Consider the following 25,015-nt stretch of genomic DNA (forward strand, 5'->3'; position numbering starts at 1 on the left):
CTGAAGCCTGACAGAAGAAGGAGCTGAGGCAGGCAGGGGGCAGGCAGGCACTCCACACACCCCCTCCCCTCCCACTTGCCCAACCTCTCCGCTGTCAGGCCTCAGGCTGGCAAAAGTCTTCCTCCCAGAGGAGCCTCAGTCTGCAAGTCTGTCACTCTGTCTGCAACTGCCCTCTCTCCTAGGCCCCCCCTTCTTTCTTCCTCAAGTGTCACCAGCCCCCTCACCCTGTCACGTTGCACTAGCTTGGCAGGGTTGGGTCTGGTAGCACGTGTCTGGGAGATCCAGAGAACTGCCAGAGGTACAGGGGGTGGGTGAGTCAGCAGGGGATCTGGCACTGAGTCAGCAAGGGGATTGGGCAATAGGTAGGGACCCTTTTCTTTGTGCAGTGGTGAGACAGACATGACAAGGGAACCTGACCCTAGCCTCACAGATGTACAGCAGGGATGGAACTCAGTGCCCTTCACCTGCTGCAGTGCCAGAGGGAGGACATCAACTCTTCCTTTGCATATCCCCTGATGTTAATTCATCTCTAGGGTCCAGAGATTGCATTTGCCCAGATGTTCAGCCTGCCTACCTCCTGCCCTTTTTTATAGACTATAGAAATCAGGGAAGTGGGTATCTAGGTCTGGCCTCATGAAAAGCTGTGCAGAGATCCCCCCAGGAGGAAAGACTGCATCCCCTTCCCCATTCTTGGGCTTCCTAACTACAAGGGGGCACCAGTCTCTCCTGAGCAGTCACCTTCAATTGCTAAGACTGTGGCTATCTTGGCTCTGGCTCTGGCTAATGCCTGTGTGCCTGGATCAATGAGTTCCTCTAGGCCTGGATCCTCATCCAGAGGTTCTTCCCCAAGGGGTGAGAGGAGAGGAGAGGAGAGATGGGGTGGCTGCCTGCCTGGAGGACTGAAGTCAGGGCTTTGCCCTGCAGGATAGGTGTCTACCCCCATTGTACCCAGCGTGTCTGCTGGCTGGTCAGTGCCACGGGTTCTGTGAATGAGCAGTCTTCCATTCTTATCCTGCAGCTGGGACAGGTGGGACCCCAGAGGCCAGGCCCTTAGAGAGATGGGAAGGGGGAGGGTGCCCCTGTTTACTTTCCAGAGACACAGGTGCTCACCACTAATGGCACTGCTGTAACTCTGTTAAGAAAACAACCTCTTCCCAGCATCACCCCCACCCTGCTTCTCCCAAGCCATAGCCTGTTCCATTTGGGATTTGGTACTGTGCTGTAGAGAGAGTGGCTTCCCACAGACCCTCTGCAACAATTTTTGGGGGTCAAATACAGCTGCCACAGAGCTATGCATCTGGCTACTCTAGGTCTTCCCAAAGAGGTCTAGGTGGCCTAAAACTTTAGGTACCTTTGCACTAGGCCCTCATGTTCCAGTCCTGAGTGTGGAGACAAGAAGTGCCATATCTGTGTGGGGGTGAAGAGGGAGTGACATGATTTTCCAGTGATTGTGGCATCAGGCCAGCAAGAAGGGGAAGTTACTCCTCTTTAAGCCCAGAGGCAGGGCCATTCCACTGGGCTTTGGAAGGGACCTCACCCTGGGTTCAGTTTCCAAGGAATTCTTTTTCCTCAGCCAACTTCATTTCAAGAATACTCCACTCCCATATCCCCCATTTCCTAGATGGAGAACAGAGGCCAGGCTTAGGCAGGAAATGTTGGGTCATGGTTCTTTAGTAGGAGTAGGAAGGAGAAAAATAAATAAACCACAAATTCAGAAGGGAAAATGATGCTGACCTTATCAGGCAACCTTAGTGGAATGCATGATAGGAAGTACCCACCCCAGGTCTAGGGAAAGGGGTGAGCCCAGGAGGCCAACCTCCATTCTCAACATCAACCCCAGCCCCACATATCTCAGCAGCTGAGGGCCAGTCTGCTGAGGTAGCTTTTGCCTGTCAGCCTCCTGTTCCCCAAAGCAGGAGATAAGGGCAGGAACTTTCTGGAAACAGTTGTCTCCAGGGATTCTTAAGGTAGTAACAGGCTCTATCTCATGGAGCTGACCACACACACTACCTACTCAAGATGTGGCCTAGAAGCCTAGTGCCCTCATTGTGGCAGGAGGGGTTGGGGTTTGGTCCTGCTTGAACCACAGATGCAAGAGTAGAGGTTCCAGGTGGGCAGGTCCATCCCTCCAAGAGAGAAAACTGAATTCCCAGTGGGACAGCACCAGTTGCACACTAGGAAAGGTAAAATGTAGCCAGGGATCCCACCTCCTGGTCCATAGTCAACAAAAAGATAACACTCATCAAGAAGTGAGGGAAATCAGCTTGGAGAAGACTTTTAGGCCTCAGCTGGGCCCCTGCTCTGATGGGACCTGATTCCTGCCTCTCCTCCAGCCTGGCTATTGAGGAGAGGGCTGCAACATGCAAGGGAACCCTGGCTTCCTACAGTTTAAGGTGTTGGAGCTTTTTCCTCCCCGGGGGATGGACCCATATCCTACAGAAAGGTCTGAACATCCTTGATAAATGCCCCCAAAGGAATGGGGGCATCAGAGACGGCTTTCCTGGATGTCTGCCATGGTTGTGAGTGGGTCCTGGCCACATGGCTCCTTGGAGGCTTCACAGACTCTCTCAGGCTTGTCCTCAGCCTCAGAGGGGATGCAGGCCCTGAGGCAGGCCCTCACCGACTCCTTCACCTCAGCCTCCAGGCCCTTCATCTTGGCCTCATACTCCGCCAATGCCTCTTGCTTGAACTGTGGGGACAGCAAGGATCACAGCCTGGCTCAGGAAGGGGCCCTGTCCACCCTCCCTACTCTGGACAGTGGAACAAGGAGATGCCTGGTCTCTTCAGAGCTTCCAGAAGACTAGGTTGGGAGTTGGGGGGGATGGGTAGTGGAGCGTATCAGGGAGTCTCTCAGGAGAGGGATCAAGCAAAGAGATCTGCAGAGCTGCCTCATTTGAAAGCATTTTGGGATCCCTTGAAAACAAGTCTGTGACCCATTGGTGAGGAACCACATTTCCCTTTCCTTGACTCTCCCAGAGTTTCCTCCAGGAACAGGGCCCCTTCCCACCCTGGAGCTTATCCATCTCTGCTGGAACCAAGCCAGTGGTCCTGTTACCCGCTTTTCCATGTCCTGGATCTGTTCCAAGCAGGCTGCCTGCTTTTCCTCCAGCTTTTCCTGGTGCCGCTCCAGGGTATCAGTCATCTGGGTGTAGTGAGAGGCAGGGAATCAGGGTGGCACAGGCAGGCAACCTGGGTTGGGATCCAGCTCTAATCCCAGCTAACTAGCTGTAAGACTTGAGACAAGTTGCTTAACCTTTGGGCACTTTTATCAATTTGTAAAATGAGCTCATAGCACCTGGCTCACAGGATTGTGAAGGATTACATGAGATAGCTCCTGTGAAGCACCTGGCATGCAGCCTGGTATAAGGTCAGGACACGGTCCATGATTGCTCTGTCTCTGTGGTTGGCAATCCCCAGGGAAGCTTTGGGTCCAATCTTAGCAGGGCTTTCCTTCCTCTTTCCTCTCCTTGGTATCTCGGGAGGTCCCCTCACACACCTCCCCTGGCCAGCTAGCTCCTACAATCTCCACCTAGGGAAGCCAGCTGGAGGCAGAGCCCTTTAAGCTGGTACCCCAGCCTCCACACGCAAGCCAGATGGGATGCCCCCTTACATCCCCGGTTGCACAAACAGTTTTGGGTGGCACCATGTCCTAAGGGCAAAGGAAAGGCCTATGGTTACCCCTTTCTCATCTATCAAGAGAGTGTTTAGGAAGGACACAACCCTTACACACCTGCTTGATGGTCTGCACCACTTCCTGGATGTGGGAGTTGTTAATCTCTCTTTTCAGCCTGTTAGTATAATGGGAATTTTAGAAAGGGGAGGAGGCCCCTGTGGAAAGGAGGGTGGGATGAACTCTCAGGGTATAGGCAATGAGAACTTCAGAGGGCCAGGAATAAGCAGAGGAGCAACCTTGGGAACCCAAGGGAGATAGAGGGGGTCACTGGAGCCCTGGGGCTCTCTGGACAACTTCCTCTTAAAACATAATGTCCTTCAGGGCATCCACAGGAAGCACAGGTGGGGAGCAGAGCTGCCAGAATGGACAGGCGGATGTCCCAAGGCTTCACCTCCCTCTCTGCATGCTTGATTTTCCCTCCAATGCTCCTCTCTGCTCAAGTAGTGTTGGCATTTGTGTTTTGCCTAAGGACACTTTCTGATTGGAGGTGAAAGAGGTGGGATCTTCTTCAGGAGCTAAGGAAGAGGCATATCTCCGGGAAGTGAATTAGGATCCACTTGTAGGGAGTTGTTTTTTTGTTTGTTTGTTTTTTTCCCCTACCAGGAGTGGAGTCTTCTCAGGGTTGGGCCTCCCCTCCAAGGCTCACCTCTCCTGGGCCATCTTGTCAGAGGCAGCTTTGGTCATGGCCTGGATTCTCTCTAGCCTCTTGGCCTCCAGCTTTTTCTTCATCTCTTTGGTGTCACTGCAGGAAGACAGGCATGAGGGAGATGTTTTGCAGCCCAGCCCTTGCTGGGCAGCAGGGAGAGGTGTGCAAAGGAGGCAGCCATACATCTCTGAGTTCTCCTTGAGGGTCTTCAGCTCTGCAGCGTGTTTCTCTCTGGCCAGCTCCATCATTTTAGCCATTTGCTGCGGGGAAGGAAGCATGGGCTCAGTGAGAAGCCCTTGATTGGGAGTGGGTGAGGTTGGTTGGACTGTGCTCTGTCCCCTGCCTGGCACCTCAGCCACATGCTGCTCCTTGCGTTTCAGAATGCACAGGTACTGTTCCTCGCCCTGCTGTTGTAGTTCCTGTTCCAGCCTGTCCTTCAGTTCCCGCACACGTGAGTCTGGGTCCTCAGTGCCCTCGCCCTGGGCGGCCCCACCAGTCTCCTCGCAGGGCAGGGTCCTGCAGAGGCCATGTGGGAAGAGGCCCTGAGTCCCCGGAGTCATGGAGAGAGACGTGCCGCCAGCCGCTGCGCTTACCTCTTCTTGCGGGAGCCCTTTCCCGGGCGGAGCTTGCTGCAAGTGCTGGGCAGCCCGAGCTCGGCCAGCTGCGCCGCACCGCGCTGCAGCAGCTCCTCCCAGCGCCGCGAGCCTCGCCGCTCCAGCTCCCGAAGCTCCTTCTCGTGCCGCCGCTGCAGCTTCACGATGCCCTTCAGCTCGAGCAGCTCCTCGGGGCTAGTGGTCTGCGGCTCTGCGGAAGCCCGGATGAGGTGCACAGGCACTCAGACCGCCCCTGGGGGCCTGCTGAACCCCCAGGAGCCCCAAGTCCTCCCCGGGTTCATAACCAAGAGCACAGGAGCTCTGCAGGTCTTACCCACAGCTTCTTTGGGGGCCTCCTCCCTGGCCCTGGCGGTGGCTGCTGTAAGAGCACAGGATGGACTGGCAGATGCCCTGGGCATGCCTTGGCTCAACTAGACTCTTCCCTGCTCCTTGAGGGTCGCAGTATGGGCACCCCTGCAGTGTACTTTCTCAGTCTTGAGGCTTCAGCCCTTCCCTCCCCAGGTGAAAATCTCCATCGTTTGTGGCCTATAGGTGCAGTCCTAGAGGTGGAGGCCCCTCCAAAAGGTAATCAGACCCCAAAGTGCCTACCTGCTGACCCGTTGCTTGCTGGGGCAGATGATGCTCCATTTACTTGGTGAGCAACTGGACTTATGGATGAGAAGGGCTTCTGCATAGGGAGAGTGAGTTAGAAAGGTGGCTTCAATAGCCCTCTTTCCTTAAGCAGGTACTTTACCTTTACTCCAACCTCCCAAAGAGGGGGCAAAGCTCCTGGGGGTCCCTGGCAGTGATCTAGGCAATACAGACCTCAGGCACACCTCCCATGGCCTCCTTGAGCTTCATAGACTTCTTATCATGGGCATTGAAGAACTTGATGGGGTTGGCAAGGGCAACGGTGAGATCTGGGAGCATACGGCATTACCAACATGGTGTGGGTGAAGATGGACCTGGAAGCCTCCCCTGTCCTCACCTACCCCAGGAGCCCCTGTACCACTCCACTTTTGAGGCTGGGTTAATGGGAGGAAAAGGAATGGATAGTCTGGGTCTCCTAGCATGTCATGGGCTTCCTACCTGCCCAAGTGTCAGGTATATAGTCCTTCATCTCCAGGAAGATAAACAGCGCAGGCATGGTGAGGGGCATGTTGCTCTCACTGTGCAGGCACAGATGGTGATATCCTGTTGGATAGAGTGGGGTGAACAGTGAGCCAGAGCCCATTCCTGTCCAGTACTACATACAAAAAGTCCAGCACTCAAGACTTCTGGTATAAGATCAGAGAGACAATTCTGAGTCTAGTACTACACCTCCCTGACTGTGCATCCTTGGGCAGGTTACTTAACTCTCTGAGACTTTTTTCATCTACAAAATAGGATAATAGTGTCTGCCTCATGTGGTTATTGTGAGGATTGAGTTAAAATGTGTTATAAGCCCTTAGCACATTTTAAGTCTCCATAAGTGTCAGATGCTTAGAAAACTATGCCAGTAGTTCCAGAAAATCATGAACATTCTGTTAGGTGACAGAGTTTCCACCTGTCAGGTTCCTGGGGAGATACCATTCCTATCCCACTCCTTAGAGCTGATAACATGAGGAAGCTAGGTAGGGTCTCAGGGCCTCCTCCCTAAAGTTGTCCCACCTGTGGGTTGGCCCCTGATGCAGACTCCTGGAAAGAGTGAAAAAAGAAAACACATTCCTTACCAGAATTCAGGGCGTTGATGGGAATGATGCGGTGGCCGAGAAATTTATTGCCTTCCTCCATCACAGCCACCCTGAGGGAAGCCAGCTCAGGCATTAAGATCTAGGGAGGGTTTGGGACAGGTCAGGCTGGGAGGGGACAGGGGAATCCAGCTGCCCGCCTCCCTGGCTCCAGAAGTTTTAATGTCAGTGTGAGAACATGGCAGGTGTTACCAGATATGGTGATGACAGAGAGCACCCTCAGTCACGTACATACAGTTCATGCCAAGACTGGTCTCACAGAGTGAAGGACTGGAGATGCAGCCCAGGGCTGTGAGAGCCTGGGGCAGAAAATTCTTAGTAACTTTGCAACTGGTGTTCAACAGGAGCAAAAGATTCCCAGGATCCTGAGCCCAGGTTCCTGAGCCCTGAACTGAGAGTTTACATTTTTGCCTCTAATCCTAACATATACACATGAATGCCCCTGCCCCCCACCAACACACACACACACACACACACACACACACACACAACCACCAACCAAGCAAGCTTTTGTAAATCTGAGTTTGGGACTCTTGAAACTCAGGAGGGTACAGGTGAGGGGCAGGGAGAGGAGGAGGAAGATCAAGGAGACCCCTTTATTTCCTCTTATCTATAAACAGAGGTCAAGGACTAGGGGCAGACCCCAGTCCCTGCCCTGCCCTACCCTCACCTTCTCAAAAACAAAGGGCTCCTCTTTCCACACAGGATTGATGGAGTTGGGACTGGGTGACAGCTTGGTGCGATAGCGCCTCTTGGGGTCCCCTGGAAGACCAAACAGTTCCACTTCCACATAGGTGCGCACACTGCGTTCTGACAGGAACTGCCCAGAGATGACCTGGGAATGGGGACCCAGGGGAAGCCAGCATCAGATCCCCCACCCAGGCTCTTCCCTAAGTACCTAGGCCTCTGGCTCCCTACACTAAAGAATTCCTTCTTGTGAAGAGCCCCATTCAGTTCTGGCCACGGAGTAGCAGCCATGTGGATCAAGGGTTACAGCTGAGCTCTGAGGACCAAGGTGCTCCCAGCATTCAGGAAAGAGGTGTGCACCCCACCTCCCCCTGGGCTCTGGCCTGCTCTGCCCACTCTCTCCCCTCCCCCACCTCAGCCTCAGCCCTTCCCCATGGTTTCCATGGGGACCAAGAGGCAGCCTCCAGTGCTGAGGAGGAGGCAGTTTCCAAGGCAACTTGCTACTGCAAGAACTGGCTGGGTTGAAGTCTTCCAGATATTAGGGGAGGGGTCTGGGGGGTAGAGGGGTGGGCTCCTGGGCCATTCTCCTAAAGACCCCAGCCCTCCCAGCTACTTGTCCACCTCTGAACTTGCCGTAATAGAAAGGGTGGTGGCTACCACTACATCAATTCGGTCCACCGAGAAGGGATTGAACTGCTTGTCCAGTCGGCGCATGAACTCATGCTTGAGGAGGTAGCCACTCTGCCCGTTGAACTCGAACAGTGCCATGTTCTGCTGCATGGGCAGGTCTTGGGGGAAGTGAGGAGACACAGTGAGGAAGGCCTGGCCCTGGTCTGTGCCCTGTCTCCTGCACTTCCCAGCCCTTCTCATCTTGAGAATGGGGAGATTGGGTTTCAGCCTAGTTCCTTGGGTTGTCTGATCTCTCAGGAAGGGTCCACAACTTGGGGTCAGCAAGAAGCAATGATTCCACCAGGCTGCAAGCTCACAGTGGGCATTGGGGCAGGTGAAGCAGGAGTTCCCACAGACACAACCAGGCAGAGTGTCCAGAACCCAAGCCAGCCCCTTGGTTTCTTCACATACTTGTTCACACACGAGCAACCGCATTGGCATGAGCCAATGTATTCACACCCCCAAGTGCTCTGGCATGCTCCCAGAGCCAAAACAAGTGCATTGGACACACATTCTGTTCCTAAGACCCCAGGGAGGGGTGAAGGTGAAATAGGCAGGGCCCCAGAGAGAGTTCTCAGGGGCTAGGAGTTCCTCACCCATCGTCTGGAAGTTGAGGGCAACCATCTGGCATCCAGCATTCCAGAACATCTGGGGCATGTAGTTGGAGGAGTCCATGCGAGTGCCCTTGGGGTAAATGCGACTCATCTGGCGCTTGTTGTAGCTGTCTCTGAGTATAGGAGCCCAGCCAAGGCTGTTCCACCAAGAGGACCCAACAGCCTACACAGAGAGTCCCGTTCCCAAACCTCCCTTCAGAGCCCCCCCACCCCCAGCTTATTAAAGCCTCAAGGATACTCCACAAACTGCACGGAGGCCTTGGAGAGCAGTTCATAAGCCTTGAGCTCCGTGAAGGAGGAGATGACATAACTTCGGTTCTTCTCTATGAAGAGGAGAAAGGGAGAGGGGAGTCCATGTTTGTCTATCCCTTCAACACAGAGATGCCTCTAACCCAGCATTTCCATGGAAACCTGGGAGTTTAGGGACTGACCTCTGGAAGAAATGTATAGGGAACTGTGTGTTGGAGTAAAAGGTCTTCACAGTGGACAAGCATAGGGATGGGAAAGGTGTCACAGTCCCAGAGAGAGAGGGCTGCATGTGTGGATGCAAGAGGCTGTGGGGAATGTATTTGTTCTGAGCCTAGTGTGTCAGGAGTATGCCTGAGCATGTTGTGTGTACACGCTTGTCTGTGCACATGCAAAGCATGAGCACATGCCGTGATGTGCACAGGGAGTGAGGCATGTAGGCAATAGCTGAACACATGGAAGAGAGGTGTTCACTATGGTGTATGCCATGGGTGTGCTTAGATGGGGGTGCAGGCTGTGCCATCAGGGATGAGGAGTCAATGTTGAAGAGGCCCAACTGTGCACAGAAGTCTTTGGAAAAGATGCTCATGTTGGCAGCATGCACAGAGGGCAAGAGGTACATGTTGGGCATGTGTCCCAGGAAGATCATGGAAAACAGTGGGGGGTGTATGCAAAATGGGAAGGGTAAACAGGGCGGTGTGCACGGGCAGTTTTCTCTACTTTCTGCCTGCTCCCGGGATGTCTCATCCCCCAGGGCCAGGACTTCTGGATTTGGGCCAGCCCTGGCTGCAGTTCAACCCTGAAGCCACAAAACCCAGAGAAGACTGCAGGAGCCCTAGGCAGGCCTTGACTGAGGTGACCTGTCACAACAACCTGCCTGCCACCAACACACTCCAGAACATTCTGTTTGTTGCCAAGTTCCTCTCTACAGTGCTGGGAGACTGGGAGCCACTGCCACTTAAATAAGCCTTGCCTGACTCCTTGACTGGATATTTATAGACAGGGCCCCAAATCCAAGGAAAGGGGAAATCCCCCTTCTTCCAACCCCACCCATCGAGCTGCACTGGTCTGAGGACCATCTTCTCCTGAACCTGACCAGTCCTCCCCTCACCCCCAGCCCCATGCTAACGTACGGGCAGAGAACTCGAAAGAGATGAACTTGGTGGGCTGGATGTAATTAACTAGGCTGGACATCTCTTCATAAGCCGTCACCTCCAGGCCTGCGGTGCCCTAGGGAGCAGAGGGGAGTGCGGAGAAGAGGATAGTACAGAGGCCAGATTACAGCTCTGTGCCCCACCCAGAGGGCTATGCAGTAGAAGATGGCAGAGGGGCTGGGATGTCCCCACACACCTCATCTGACTGCATCTTCTTCATCTCTTCTTCATCCAGGCTTCCCGACTCCTCTTCCTCTTCCACTTCCACCTCCTCCTCCTCCAGCTCAGACCCTTCCACACCAGCCCACACTGCCACACACAGCTCTGTCAGCACCCACTGGCAGGCTCCGCCAGGCGTTGACCCTCTCCTACTCCAGATGCCCGGGCCCCACCCCACTCTTTTCACCTAACTTACCTGTGTCCTCGCCCACTGGGGCCCTGGGCAGGCCATTGCCCTCAGCCTCCCCACTAGGCTCCTTGCTGGGGGCTGCTGAACCAGAAAACTGGTTTTTCTTATTCTTGATGAGGATCTTACCCCGGAGGTCCTCAGGACTGGGCAGAGGGATGCCTGGTTTCAGCTGTGTAGAGGGGAGAGGTATACACTGAGCTCCCCAATGCCAAGCCATGTTCCCTCTGCCATCCACTGTTCTCCTTGCATCACCTCTCACCCCTGCCCTTTTGTATTAAACTCCTACCTGTCCAAACTTATCCCTGTTCCCGGCAATGCTGTTCTCTTTCACCTGCTCCATCTACCTAGAACACCCTTTCCCGACTCTTCACTGAGTTAAACCTGTTGTGTCCTTCAGGTCCCAGCTTAGCCAGCATTCCTCTAGGAAGCCTTCCCTGATCCCCTAAGACCAGAGCAGGTATGCCCCAGGCACCCCCATAACAACCACTGGTGTGATGGCCTGGTCACTTGCCCATCCCATCACTAGAGGGTTAAAAAAAAAAAACTGGTCAATAATATACCTTAGAGTTTAGCACAGTGCCTGACACTTGGCAGATGACAGGATCCCAGCCTCACAATCCAGCCAAATGAATCCCAGTGTCTTTGGAGACACCGCTTCCCTAACCTGGCACCCATTTGTCCCAAGGCCCAGAGGCCTGACAGCAGACTTCACTCACTGGGAATTTTTCCAAGGGCTCTGTGAGCAGCATATCCCCAAACATCGTCCTGCAGTACTCAGCCATCTTAGCCTGTTGGCGGGGTCTGTAGGAAGCAGAAGTGAGAATGGGAGTTCAACAGCTCAGCCCCAACCCTCTTGTCCATCTTTTTCTTCCCTAGATGACCCAGTTCAGGGGCTCAGGAGGTACGGGGGGGGCAGGGCCACACGCTGGAGAATCTGGGGTTCCCAGGAAACTGTTGAGACCTGGGAGAGAGCCAGACTGATGGCTAGAGGCCGGGGACAGCTAGGGAGGCAGTTGCAAGCAGAGATTGGGAACCAGGTAGAGAATGAAGCTGCATGGGCCTGGATACGCACGAGTCCACATGGTTTTCAAATGACAGGATGACGGGATAGGGAGAGGTCTTAAAGGCACTTTCTGCAATTGCTTCGATAGCTTCCTGGAGGAGAAGGGGACTCAGCAGAGACGTCAGTGTTCTGGCTGCCCCTCCCCATGGTACCTTTTCTCACTCCCCAGTCTCAATACATACATAAGACTGATGGCCTCTCTTGATGCCCCCCATCCCCTCTGTCCCTGTAGTCTCCACACTGATCTGAAGCTTTCCAGAATTCCTCCTGTCTAGCTTCATTCTCTTAGCCTCAAAAAGGCTTTTCCCAACTACCACTGCCACCACCTCCACCCAGAGTCTCACCTTGAACAAGATGTCTGTGGTCATGGTGAAGCCATGGGTAATAATGGGCTCCTCATCAGGGGGCTTCCCCTTCCAGCAGTCCAGCTCCACACAGCGGCAGCCAGACAGCAGCACCTGGCGGTACATCTCAGCCGAGGAAAGGCCTGAGAACTGGCCGGCTGAGCCAGGACGGGGAAGGGGCAGGGGCATCACTCAAGGGCAGGCAAGCCCCCACTCCCCATCATGATCTGTCTTATTGGCAGGGTCAGTGGCATATGGATGACATCTGCAGATGAACCAGGGAATGGGAGCAGGCCCTGTCAAAGGAGAGGTCAGCAACAGGTTGCCAGGGCCCACCTGTCAGGTAGGTGTTGTGTGAGGAGTTGATGAAGTAATGATTGAGAGGCTGCGTCATGTCATGGTGGAGCAGCAGCTTGTCCTGGGCCAGCACACTGTTCTCTGGCCCACAGAGAAACCAGACCATGCCCTCAGGTGACAGCTGGCCTGGGGACAGAGGATAGCTATCAGGGCTGCATCCTGGCTGCCAGGGCAGGACAACTGCCAGGGCTCAGTCCAGCTGCCAGGGGAAGCAGGCCCTTAGTCCTCACCCCTCTGCACGTTGATGCCACTGGGTTCATATTTGTCGATGAGGCCCTGCACCTGTTCAGGTCTCGCTGGTGGGAACAGCAAGGAGTTGAGCCGAGAGTCACGCTGTTTCTGGTTGATGAATTTGGTCAGGTGCTCCTTGGTCATGTAGGGTTTGGCCTTAGCATGGCTGCAGACCAGAGAGAAGAGCACAGGTCCATATCCCTTGGGCCTGGATGCTTGATAACCCACTTCTCCAGTGAAGGTTCCTGATTCCCAAAAGGGCAATTGGGAGGAGGCAATTGCCAGCCACCACTCCTCCCCAAGCGGGGCCCAGCCCAAGAAGCTCACTAGGAAGTGAAGATCTCGTCTATTTCTGGCCGAGGACAGAGGCTCATGAGAAAACTCTTGTAGACAGATTCTGGGAAGTCCTCAGGATTGATAGCATCATTCTGAGGGAACAGACACTTTATTATCTCTGTCCCCACCTACTCAGAGATAAGACCCACAACCTAAGCCCAGTTCTGGGCAAGGTGACTTGATCAGAGAAGGTACTCAAATTAGACAGACAGAGAACTGACATCCTCAGCACCTTTGAGAAAAGCCCTGATTACTGATCAGATAGCATGCTTAGCTAGTTTACTTTGACTCTGGTTTTGGACAATGGCTAGTACCTTAGCTAGAATAGGATTGGAACTAAGAATGACCAGAGCAAGGAGAAGAAGTGAGAAGTGAGTGACTGTTTTCCAGAGCAGGAGGCTACATTTTTCTTTTTTTAAAAAAGGGAAGGAAATTTTACAAAAAGAAGTAGTTTGAGGGACTGGGGTTGTGGCTCAGTGGTAGAGTACTTGCCTAGCATGTGTGAGGCACTGGGTTTGATTCTCAGTACCACATAAAAAATAAATAAAGATGTGTCCTTCTACATCTAAAAATTAAAAATTAAAAAAATAAGTAGTCTGAATATAAACATGTATGTACCTAACAACAGAGTTCTGAAATACAAGAAGCCAAAACTGACAGAACTGCAAGGAGAAATAGATAATTCAACAATAGTTGGGAACATCAAAAGCATAAGGGACCAAAAAAGAAAGAAAGAAAAAAAAAAGGACTTTAGTGCTCCAAAGGACCCCATTAAGAAAGTGAAAAGAAAATCTACAGAATGGGATTAAAAAAAAAAACTGCAAAGCAGATATCTGATAAGAGATAATAACAACAATAAAGACAACTCAATTGAAAGATGGACACTGGATATGAATAGATCTTTCTGCAAAGAAGATATAAAAATGACCAATAAGCACATGAAAAGATGCTCAACATCATTAGTCATTGGAGAAATGCAAATGAAAACCACAATGAGATACACTTCACTCCCACTAGGATGGCTGAAATAAAAGACGGTAACAGCGTTGGTGGGATGTGGGAAAAATGGAACCCTCGTACAATGCTAGTGGGATTGTAAAATGGTGCAGTTACTTTAGATAACAGTCTGGCAGTTCCTCAAAATGCTAAATATAGAGTTACCATATGACCCAACAATTTCACCCATACATATATAGCCAAGAGAATTGAAAACAAATCCACACAAAGTCATGTACACAAGTGTTCATAGCAGCATTATTCATAATAGCCCCAAAGTGGAAAAAACCAAAATGTCCATCAACTCATGAAGAGAAAAAATAAAATGTGACATATACATCCAATGGAATACAATTCCATAATAAAAAGGAATGAAGTACTGACATGCTACAACATGGATGAACCTGGAAAACATTATGCTAACTGAATGCAGCCCGATGTCAAAGACTACATACTGTATGATTGCATTTATGTGAAATGTCCATAAGAAGCAAATCTATAGAAGTAGAAGCAGAAAAGAAATTAGTAGTAATCATGAATTCTGTGCCTTTGTATTTTGTCCCCTTTCCCCTCCAAGAACAACAACAATAACAAAATTAATCCTGTCTTTCAGGATCACACTGGAAAGCCAATATTGGTCTTAGTTTGGAGCAGAAGGAATGAGCAAGAGAGCCTGACGAGATCTCCCCAAGCTCATCTCTGCTTCTGCAGCTGCAGCTCCAAGCCAAGTCAGATCAATAGCCTCAACTGGGACTGAAGGAAAGCAGATAAATAAGGAGGATATAGCGAAGGTGGGAATTAATTCAGGAAGGAAGAGAAAAGGAGAGTGGATGAGTTGATCACCCACAGGCAAGCAGTGCAGGCTGTGAGGACCACCACTCCCCCACCCCATTCTTGAATCCAGTGTGATTGATTGCACTTGGGTGTCACCAACTCCACAGATATGTGACTGTGTGGGAAATGCTCCTCCTGAATTCATAAGGACAGGAGACCAGCAGGGTCTTCATTTTATTCATTTATAATATTTTAAATTCTTACTAAGAGAAAATACTCCATGGAGTGCAGGTAATGACCTACATAAGGGCACTGGCCAAGGGGGACAGAGGACTGAGATCTACTTCCCTGGCCAGGCTTGAACCCTGACTCAGAGCCATATCTGCCTGGAGGGATCCCTTTTGGTAATTCACATAAGGTACCTCATGGGGTGAATCTGCTTGCAATGAAAAATTAATTACCTAATGAAAAAGAAAGAGGAAAATTCATTTTTATCTTGAGTTGAAGTCTGTGTCCTGACAGCCTCCACCCTTGGTTCTGGTCCTCTCTCCAGAGCCCTGCAGAATAGTCTCTTCCTGAGCTGTCAGATGGCTGCAGGCAGCCTCCTGCCCCAGCTGACCTTATCTCACTCTTTCAGGCTGAAAACACACTGACCATTTCTACTGCTGACCCTTAACAGTCCATCAACTCCCCAACTCTGCCATCCAGAGGTGTGGGATACACACTGACCTGCTCTGAACCCAGCATCGCATCCTTTTTGCCCTGGTCCCACATCTGTGCCTAGTATAAGTAACCAATGGCTTTAGGGTTAGTTGTTATTGGTGGTTACTGGTGGCACTGCAAGGCCATTTCTACATGCTCCACTTTCCATCATTCTTAGCTAAGTTGTTCTCTCGTGGGAGTGAGAATTTGGTGAATGGGCTTCGGGTGGAGAACTACTCACCTTCCCCTTTGCCAGGTGACAGGCACTGAGAGCAGCTTCTACCCGCTTGCGGTCAGAAGGAAACATCTGGAAAAAACTGAAGAAGCAGAGAAAGGCACCAGGCAAAGAGGAGTCATGCCTGGAAAGAGAAGGCCTGGGGAGCTAGGAGTTGGGGAGACTCACTTCTTCACAGGAATCTTCCCTTCAGGGGTCAGTTGCATCTTGAGCTTCACCAGGCTGGAGGAACAGAAAGCAGCCCATCAGGGTGGGGGGCAGGCATGCCCCAGAGCTAAGGCCAGGTGGACAGGCACTTACATCTTGTCCAGGAAGGTGCTGCGGGGGGCATTGGTTGTCATCGGGTGCTTGGCCAGAGCTAGTACATCTTCAGCCCAGTCCTGTAGGACCACAGAACCCAGCGGTCAGGCCCATGACCACAAGGGTGCCCCTGACCACACCATAGCCTAGGTCTCTCAGGAAGTTCAGGCTATACCAGGTGTCAAGACCCAGACTAGGCATTCCCTGTGCACCTTGCCCACGTTCTCCTTGTAGGATACAAAGTTGTGGAAGGTGAGGTCCACCATGTCAGGGCCGGACACCACTGTGAGTGTCTTCAGCAAGAAGTGGTTATCTGGAAAGTCCATGTTGAAGACATCCCGGAGCTTCTGGCTCTGTTACAAGTGATGAGGGTTGGAGTCATGCTCTCATCCCTCCCCAATGAGCCTTCCCTGTCCCTCCCCCTCATCCACTTAAATTGTGGCCCACTAGAGCAAAATCCTACCCTATCCTAGGAACCAGGCCTGGGCATCTCCCAAAGCCTGACTCCAGTAGAAAGGAGTAGAAAGGGTAAAAATGAGAGGCCCACAGGAGGACATTAGCTAAGGCAGTGTGAGTCCTGTGTTTTGATTGCCACTTTTGTTTGAAGATGGATTCTTAGCTCCCAGAGTCAGGGAATCCTGCTTCCCTCTAATCCCTTCCTCTAATTTTCCTACCAGCATTAGGCAAATATAGGCAAATCAGTATGGGGCTAGGTGTAAGCAATACCTCCTGGGCAATCTGGGGTACTCTGGGAACAGGAGCTATCCCTTCTCTTCCCACACTCTCACTATCTCTGCTCATGGTGCCCAGGTGAGCCCAGAAGCAGCCACACCCTTCCTTGGCTCTGGCTGGGTCCTTGCTGCCCAGCCCAGGAACTATTCCCTTTGTTCCAGAGATCAGACTTCTCATCTTCACAGGGACTCCTGATCTTGCCCCATGGATCTGGCCGCCATGATGAGCCTAGGCCATTCTGAGACCACCTACCTTGGGAATCTTGGCAAACTTCCCAAAGCGGGTGTCCCGGATGCTAGTGATATCCAGAAACTCCATCTCCTGGAAGGGAACTCCCAGTAAGAACAAAGAAGGAATGTGGGACAAAAAGGTCAGAACGAGAATGAAAAACAGAACCAGGAGCTTCCACACCCCTTCAAATCTTGGCCAACTACCCTCTCTAGATACCAAGGCTTCTTAAAGCCGCCTGGACCCCAACCTTCCCTTCCCACCAACTAGGTTCTTCTATCATGAAAACCTTCCTCCCTACTTCTCAGTTTATCCCTTCTCTGGCACAGAAGCTATGGTTTGAAGCTTCTCCTCAGTATCCTAGTATCTCTCCACACTGCTGTTCCTTCCTTCTGCCTGATTACCAAGGCTCTTCTCTGACCTCTGAGCCTTTAGGTAATCCAGAGCCACTGGCAAAGCAGAGCCCTTCCGTAGCAGCTGTTTTTCCTTCCCCTGTGTCTCTCTAGGGGATGTTAAGGTTGGAGCAACTGGGCTGCAGTAGCCATGTTTGAAATGACTTTATTCTCTCTCCCAGAGTGAACAACTCTACCTGTAGAGAACCCCCCAGAACCACCCTTTCAGGCCATTCTTTACTCCCCAGCATCCACGCCTCTACCCCATACTATCAAGAGTCTGGTTGGTCTCATTGGACGAACAAGAGCCCAGGGGCTTAGTAGGTAGGGGCTGCCTCACCTTACTCTGATAGGTCCAGTACAAGTAATAGCCCTTGGGATCCACACGGAGGATAACTGGGGAGGCTACTGCAGTTTCCTGCAGAGAGAAGGGGTCTGTCCTGAGACCTCAGGCCAAGTTTCCCTGGCCCAGGGCAGGGGTTCAGAGTTCATCTTCCTAGAAGGTGCTTGTCCCAGGAATCCGAATGCATTTCCTTAAGATGGGAGGGATTGAGGGCTGGAGATAGCGTTTCCAGAAGACAAGAGGCTTCCCCTCTAAGCCCCAAATAGAAGTGTTCTCTCTAGACCCCAAACAAGGTCCTGGTTGTTCCCCACCTCATCATGTTTTCAAGCATCATGGTTCCAGTAAAGGGATAGAATGCCTGTCCCCAAGACTCCCTGCTTCCACCTAGGAGAACTTAACACAATGAGAATCAAGGACCCTAATTCCTGAACCCACTACCAAGACCCTGTACAATCCAACTGCTTCCTAACTCCTCACATACCCATCCTCCATCCATGACTGTCCCCAGTCAATGGCCCCATAGCCACCAAGTGCCTTCCCACCTCAAAACTGAAGCACTTCAGCCTGAAATACCTTCAAGAATCAGACCACACCTCATCCCTCAGGAAAGTGTTCTCTGAAGTGTGCTATAATCATTAGTATTCACTGACCTAGAAGCACATCTAGGGAAATTCCAGGAACTGATGGACTCCAGGGCAATAAGCCTGAGCTAGACCATGAGCTTGGTGCTCGGTGCTTGAGCTTGGGATTTGCTGAATGAGCAAGTGAATGAATGCATGAAAGGTCTCACCTTCTAAGTCCCTGTTCTATTCACAGAGCACCTAGGCTACCTTCTAACAGGCTTTGCATGTGAATATAACAATATATTAAAATTGAAGTTTCCAACGAGGCTTGGTAGTTACTACAGACCAAATGCAGAATTTACAAAGGAAATTATCAAAGAAATGTTCTCAGATCAGAGGTGTTTAGAGTCTGGGGAAAAGATTTTTGCAACAGGCAATCTTGAAGGAAACAGTGCTGTAAGCTCCAGTCCCTTCCCCCACAAGGGAGGGTTGAGGTACCTCACCTCTCACCTCAAACTTAGGGAGGGGTTTCAGCTCTCTTTGGAGAGCTCTTGTGACTCCTGCAACTGTGGGGTATAATGGACTGGACCAGCCTCCTGACCAGGAAACCAAGTAGGTGACATGCACTGACTTTGTGCAAGGCAGATCAGAGAGATGCTGGTGTGTCAAATGAGCCTGTGCCCCAAGAGTGGAGAGTGTGTTATTGGAGTCCAGAGTGGGTCCGTGGGGGATGGAAGGGGAAAGGGTCCACAAAGGGCTAAAGAAGTAATTGCCTGAAATAGAGATGTCAGGGGATCCAAGCAAGAGAACCTCAGTTCAGAATGGAGGGTCTTGCAAGAATTATTAAAAGGGTCCAATAGAGGGGGAAAAATGCTTTAAACCTCTGTCAGGCTCAGAATGCCTGACCCTGTTTATGCCAGTAGCCAGTACCATTCAAGAAAGAACTTTGTTACCCCTTCCTCACCTGGTCCTGGAGGAAGAGGAGGAAGAGGAGAAGAGAATCTCACCACTTGCCCCATGTAGAGACTCTGTAGCCACCCTACCTGTGCCCCAAACCATTCCTGGAGGGCCTGGTGCAATGATAAACAAGATCTGAGTTTTGATTCTAAGTAGTTTCTCAAATAGGACCAAGTTTTGACCATCATGACAATTGGACTACTACCTAAGGGTGAAAGTATCATGGCTAGCTGAGTTTGTTTACACAGCCAGGAGGAGAACTTGTCCTTCCACTACGTCTAGAGGGACTGTGAGAGACTAGAAAGGAGAGACTGGAGTCAGGAATTGTGCTTTTTCAACATGGTACAACATACCCTTACCATCTGCTAACTCTGCTGAAAGCAGTCTGAGAAGGGGCATGTTTCACAGGGGCATGTGCCCTGCTACTAGGCTTGGAACTTTTTGCTCGAACAAGTCTGGATCCAGGGAATATGTAGTGTTCCACCTTTGGAAGGGGAAGGGGCCAACCAGGTGCAGGTTGGGGAGAAGGGCACATAGCAGGTCCCCACCCATGATGACCCTCTTCCCATTCAGGTTATGCACAGTGTCCAGAGGAACTGAGAGAAGCCACATCACTTTTCATTCTGAGCCACTTCCCTCATTCCACAGACTCCTGGCACATGCCATCCTCCTGCTACCACCATGCCACATGAACCACAACACTCCTAGGGAAATTGAAAGTGTCTCACCCTAGGGCCCCTCCCCATAGCCAAGACCAGATTCCTCAGCCTATGAAAGGCATAGGCCCAGATCTTCTCATCTCACCCATAAGCTGGACAAGCCAGACCTAAGGCCCTCTCCTCCAGAGATGAACCATCATTTCTTTTCCGGGACCAACAACACTCTCTTAGTCTGGCCAGCCCAGTAGCCAACTTCCCTTCCCTGAAGGAGAGTCCCTATATTATCATTCTCTCTGGCCCAAGAGAATCCCTGACCAATGGCAATGTTTTTAGGATCCAGGAAGACCAGAGGCTGGCAAGCAGGTCCCAGTTTTGGGAGGAGCAGATGCAGTGGAAGCAGGGGTACAGCTCAACAGTGCCTTCCCCTTCCCCTGCAGACATGCTGCTGGCGTCATGGAGCAAGGCTGAGCCCATGAGAGGAAGCAGAAGTCAATTCCTTCCCAGGCCCCTAGGAGAAGGAGCCTCCAGTTCTCACTTGGGTCCAGGGGCTTTCTGTGGAGACCCCACAGCAGCTCAGGGAAGAGCAGCGTTCCTATGGGACAGGGCCAGAACATCCCATAGAGAGGGGTGAAAAAGACAGGTTTGGGACTCTGGGCCCTCTGCTGAAGCAAAAGCAGGGTGTCTAAGCTGGGGGTAGTGCTGGTTCACCTCTTTTTCTGGCTCTAAGCTCTGGGGCACACTTTCTTCCTATTGATGCTGAAGCCAGGAGCAACAAGCCCTGTTCTTCTCGGGGCAGGGGAAGGGCGTCAGGCTTTGGGAAAGACAGATTTAGACCAAAGAAACCACTTCTATGAGCCTTGGCCCAGCTGCCAGGGCCACGCACCCTCATCTCCAGGCTTGTTTATCCTAGCAGTTGTGTCAGCTGCCTGGCCAAACCACACAGGCGCCTGGGTCCTAGCAGACATAAACCAACCATCTACCCCAGGCAGAGCCCCCTAGCAACCAGGCCCCCCGCCACCCTGTGCCCCAGCAGACTAGGCCCCTGCCTACTCACATCGTCCCATTTGATGAAGCGCTCCCCTTGGCTCAGATAGGCCTTCACCTTGGGGGGCAGCAGGACAGGGTTCAGCAGAGACATGGTGCCAAGAGTCCCTCTTTGGAGAGGCTGGGCAGACACAGCAGGCAGGAGAAAAAAAGGCAGGCCTACAGGAGGGGGAGCCAGGCTAGGCTTATATGGCACCCGCCCAGAGCTGGTCTGGATGTCTGGGTGCTCTTATAGCTCACGGGATGGCAGTGGCTGGGTGCAGGGCCCAGAACTCCAGTCAGAGGCTCATCTGCTTTGTAAATCAGCCTCCTCCCACCCTGCCTGCAGCAAGGGACTGCAGTCACTGCTCCTGCCCAGGGAGGCTGGGCTCCCCTCCTTGAAGCCCCCGCCCTCACCCTATGCCTCAGCACTTCCTGCTTAGGGCTTCCTTCTCTGTGCTGCTCAAAACCCAGAGGCAGGTCATGCGGTCTGGTCGCCTGGAGCCAGGACCTCTCAGTCCCAGAAGTTGTCCTTTGTCAGATTTGGCCAAAGGACTAAAAAAAGAGCAATATGGTCGCCTGGAGGGGATGGTGTTGACCAGTCTTGGACTGAAGAGGGGGTGCAAAGAGTTCATAAGAGAAGTCCAGCAGGGGTCTGTCCCTAGAGGGTGGGATCACCCTGGGAGGTGGGCGGTGGGGATGAGGACTGGGTCCAGCTGGGATTCAGTGTTTTGAATAAGCAAAGTTAGCAAAACATTAAGCAAAATTAGCAGTACACCAAGCTCCTCTTTCTCAGTGCTTCCTCTCCATGAAAATGAGGGCCAGGTGAGGCAATCATGCCCTTCACACAAGACTCCCTGTGGGCCTTGTGAGGCCTGCAGCCTTCACTGACCAGCCACCAGCCACCATCTCACACAGCTTGGAGCAGCCCTTTGCTACAGCTTCCACTGAGCACTACTACCAGCTGTTCTTCCTCTGCTGCATAGCCAGGGGCCTGGGTGACAGCCCCTGTGGCAGGATGGCTCCTCCAGACTGGAGAGGCTCGGCTCTGGGCCCTATTTAGGGTGCATGACTCTCTCACTGCCCCTGTCCCAGGGAGTTCAGTCCCAGCCCAGCTCAGCCCCAGCCCACTTCCTCTTGCCTAACCTACTCCTCTTATCACCCTATGGGTAGGCAAGGAGCTCTACCCATGACTTCCTTCCTCTCAGGCCTGGCTTTCTGCCCTAGGTCCCATCAGGGGCCTTAGTGCTACCTCTAACAATTATGAGACCCTTGCCCTGCCCAGGAACTGCCTCTGCAGGTCAGGACCAGCACAGAAGGGGTGGTGGGGGCTGGGGCAGAGGGAGGACACTTGAGTGAGAATAAGAACCAGAAAATCTCTTAGTACTAAGGGGGTTCCTAACATGGGAATAATGCCTAGAAAAGCAATCGAGACCAGGGGGATGAAACCTGGAGCAAGGCCCAACTGAGCCTCCTGGAAAACAGGTTGGAAACTCCTGCAGGTGACAGTGCTCTAACCCTTCAAGGTCTCTCATTACTCCCTCTTTCCAGTCTTGGGGGGCCCCTTAGGTTTCCCCACATGTTCTAATTCTCTCCCTGGGATCAGGTTCCTTCTCTGTTTGAATGGATTTTGCAAGGGAAATCCCTGCCTTTTCCCAAAGCCCCTGCACCTGTCACCTGCAGTGGATCTGGCCCCAGCACAAAGCCCCTCCCTCTTTGCCCTGCAGCCCTCAGTCTGCTCTACTATCTGGAAAGACAGTCCCTCCCACTCCCTCAGGCTGGGGGAGTGAGGGACAACTACTCCCCTCATTTCAAACATTTCAGGATTCTTCACTCTGGTTCTTTCAATTTCAGGCCCTGTCTTCACAGAAAAAGCCTCACACGTCTTTACCCAGTCATGGCGCTGCCTGGACCATTCTTATGACCGCACCTGTGACTTCCATGGCGGGGGGGTTGGGTCCTCTCCTGCCCATATCCTGATTTCCTGCAAAGCCAGACCTATGAGTGTGGGAAGTCCAGGCAGCAGGCAGAGCAGCTTAGATGACCTTTGTCAAAGAGGCCTTTTATCTTTTAAAAATACATTTAAGTCACCCAACTTGATGCACACCTGTAGTCCCAACTACTCAAGAGGTTGAAGCACTAGGATCACTTGAATTCAGGATTTTGAGGCTAGCCTGGGTAACACAGTGAGACCGTCTCAAAGAAGAACAAAAAACAAAAAAGATTTATGTATGTTGACAAAGAAAAATATGTAAATAATAGTAGAGTAGGTATGGAGAAAATCAGGGAAGTCACATAAATACCGTTTAGGAAACTGGCTTTAGGTTCCTAGGCTAAGATGGGTAAAGGACTCACCAGGCAATGGCCCCCAGGGTGGGCAGTGGAAGGGCAAGGATGCCCCCTGCTGGGCACACTGGGGTGGCATGGGGAGGTGACTCCTGGGGAAAAGGGTGTGGGCTCAGGAAAGACAACTCTCAGGGAAGTTGATCTTCAGAGAAGTTGCTGGAAGATCTGTGTCATTTGTGATCCCCAGAGACACACATGCTTCAGCGCTTGGGAGCTTCGGGCCACAGAAGACCATAAGAACTGATATTCAACTGCTGCCTCCCAGAAACAGGTCCCAAGTTCTCCTTTTCACTTGTTAGTGTTGTGTGAAGACGCTGGGCTATGGTTTCTCAACTTGTTTAACAGAGAAGTTTAGTTATAGAAATTGAACTCAGATCTCCAGGTACCTCGGTTACCAGACAAACAAAGGAAGAGTCCCATTAGGTTGTTTTCCTCCTTGATACCACAATTGGCCTGAGGACAGTGGGATTCCAGAGCCTGCTGTGTGTGTGCCCAGGCCATGGCTAGCTTCTCTTTTGGGATTCAGATGGCTTAGTTGCTACATCCTCTGGGGTCTGTTTCCCAGCTACACTCACACTCTAAGGACCCAGCCATTACCAGCTGGTTTATCTTGTGATACTGAATCTTTCTACACCCTGTCTTTATCATCTGCAAAACGGAGTTAATAATGCCTCATGAGGGAGTTGAAAAGATTAAATAACATAAGTAATACAAAGTGCTTAACAGTGCCTACACATTATTATTATTATTTTGAATATTTGTTTACTGATATATATTTTAAGGGGTACCAGGGATTGAACCCAGGGGCACTTAACCACTGAATCACATCCCCAGCTCTTTTTATTTTATTTATTTTTTTAAGTTTGAGATATGGTCTTACTAAATTGCTTAGGACCTTGCTAAATAGCTAAGGCTGGCTTTGAACTTGCAATCCTCCTGTCTCAGCCTCCTGAGTCTCTGGGATTACAGATGTGCAGCACTGCACCCAGTTTGTTTATTCTATATTTATTAGCAGACACTGGCAGAAGAGTCACAGTTTCTTACTACTTCTTCCTCAGTATATAGTCAGTCCTCCAAATCTGTAGATTTTGCATCTGTGGATTCAACCAACCACAGATAAAAATAACATTGTGGAAAAAATTGCATCTGAACTAAACATGTACAGACTTGTTTTCCTTGTCATTATTCCCCAAACAATACAGTATAATGACTATTTACATGGCACTTATGTTGTTTTAGGCCTCATCAGTAATCTAGAGATGATTTAAAGCACATGGGAGGATATGCCAGGTTATGTGCAAATATATAAGGATCTTGGGCATCTCTGGATTTGGTATCCACAGTGGGGCCTGGAGCCAATACCCCACAGATACCAAGAGGCAATTATTTTTATATATTTATTTTTGGGGTGTGGGGGATCAAACCTAGGGCCTCATGAATGCTAGGCAAGTGCTCTACCACTAAGCTACATCCCCAGCCAAGGGGAAACTTAATATATGCTGTTCTTTCTCCAAGTGTCTTCACTGAATTGTTCTTTGATTTTGCTTTTCTCCTACCAGAAGTTGTATGGATCAGGGATTAGACTCACCTTCCTATGGCAGGCTGTTAGGGATGCTCCCAGCTATAGACTTGAAGCCAACTGTCCCCAGTCAGCATGAGATCATAAGCAGCTTCCCACTAGCTTCACACCATCTTAGCCTCCATAGCTAAGGAAAGGATGGAGCTGGTCATTGGTATGTCCAGCTGGGGATCCCAGTGCACTCTGCAATGCTGAGAGCTGAGAGTGAGTGCAGGCAGGGACAAGGCTGGGTAGCAGGCACAGTAGGCCTGATCCCTCAGGCAGGAGAGAACCCCACTAGGAGCACCCCTGGAACCATATGGAACTTCAAAGTGGAGAAGAATCAGTCCTGTGTTTATTTCCCTTGCAGTGCCATTTTGGATCCAAAATACCTGGAGGTGTAGCTGAGTGACCACTGAATACCATCCTCAAGATACCCAGACTGTAGTCTCAAC

General features: G+C 51.4%; 1 protein-coding gene across 1 annotated transcript; it reads right to left on the bottom strand.

Annotated features, from left to right (window-relative positions):
* Nucleotides 1-1,785: 1,785 nt before the first annotated feature.
* On the bottom strand, nucleotides 1,786-20,910 carry Plcb2 (phospholipase C beta 2). The gene is made up of 32 exons (XM_026391312.2): nucleotides 20,688-20,910; nucleotides 17,452-17,529; nucleotides 16,744-16,812; nucleotides 15,972-16,112; nucleotides 15,760-15,839; nucleotides 15,628-15,681; nucleotides 15,466-15,541; nucleotides 12,744-12,844; nucleotides 12,416-12,582; nucleotides 12,165-12,311; nucleotides 11,829-11,986; nucleotides 11,494-11,576; nucleotides 11,138-11,222; nucleotides 10,410-10,590; nucleotides 10,209-10,303; nucleotides 9,992-10,088; nucleotides 8,851-8,935; nucleotides 8,595-8,719; nucleotides 7,963-8,117; nucleotides 7,313-7,477; nucleotides 6,625-6,724; nucleotides 6,002-6,106; nucleotides 5,738-5,832; nucleotides 5,522-5,600; nucleotides 5,247-5,291; nucleotides 4,913-5,123; nucleotides 4,670-4,835; nucleotides 4,503-4,579; nucleotides 4,320-4,415; nucleotides 3,731-3,788; nucleotides 3,056-3,142; nucleotides 1,786-2,689 (listed from the first exon to the last, which is right to left on the bottom strand). The coding sequence occupies exons 1-32, from the start codon at nucleotides 20,769-20,771 to the stop codon at nucleotides 2,486-2,488; spliced, it is 3,549 nt and encodes a 1,182-aa protein (XP_026247097.1). The 5' UTR covers nucleotides 20,772-20,910; the 3' UTR covers nucleotides 1,786-2,485.
* Between the last annotated feature and the right edge of the window lie 4,105 nt (nucleotides 20,911-25,015).

The sequence above is a fragment of the Urocitellus parryii genome, chromosome 6 (assembly GCF_045843805.1).
Source record: "Urocitellus parryii isolate mUroPar1 chromosome 6, mUroPar1.hap1, whole genome shotgun sequence".
NCBI classification, from domain to species: domain Eukaryota; kingdom Metazoa; phylum Chordata; class Mammalia; order Rodentia; family Sciuridae; genus Urocitellus; species Urocitellus parryii.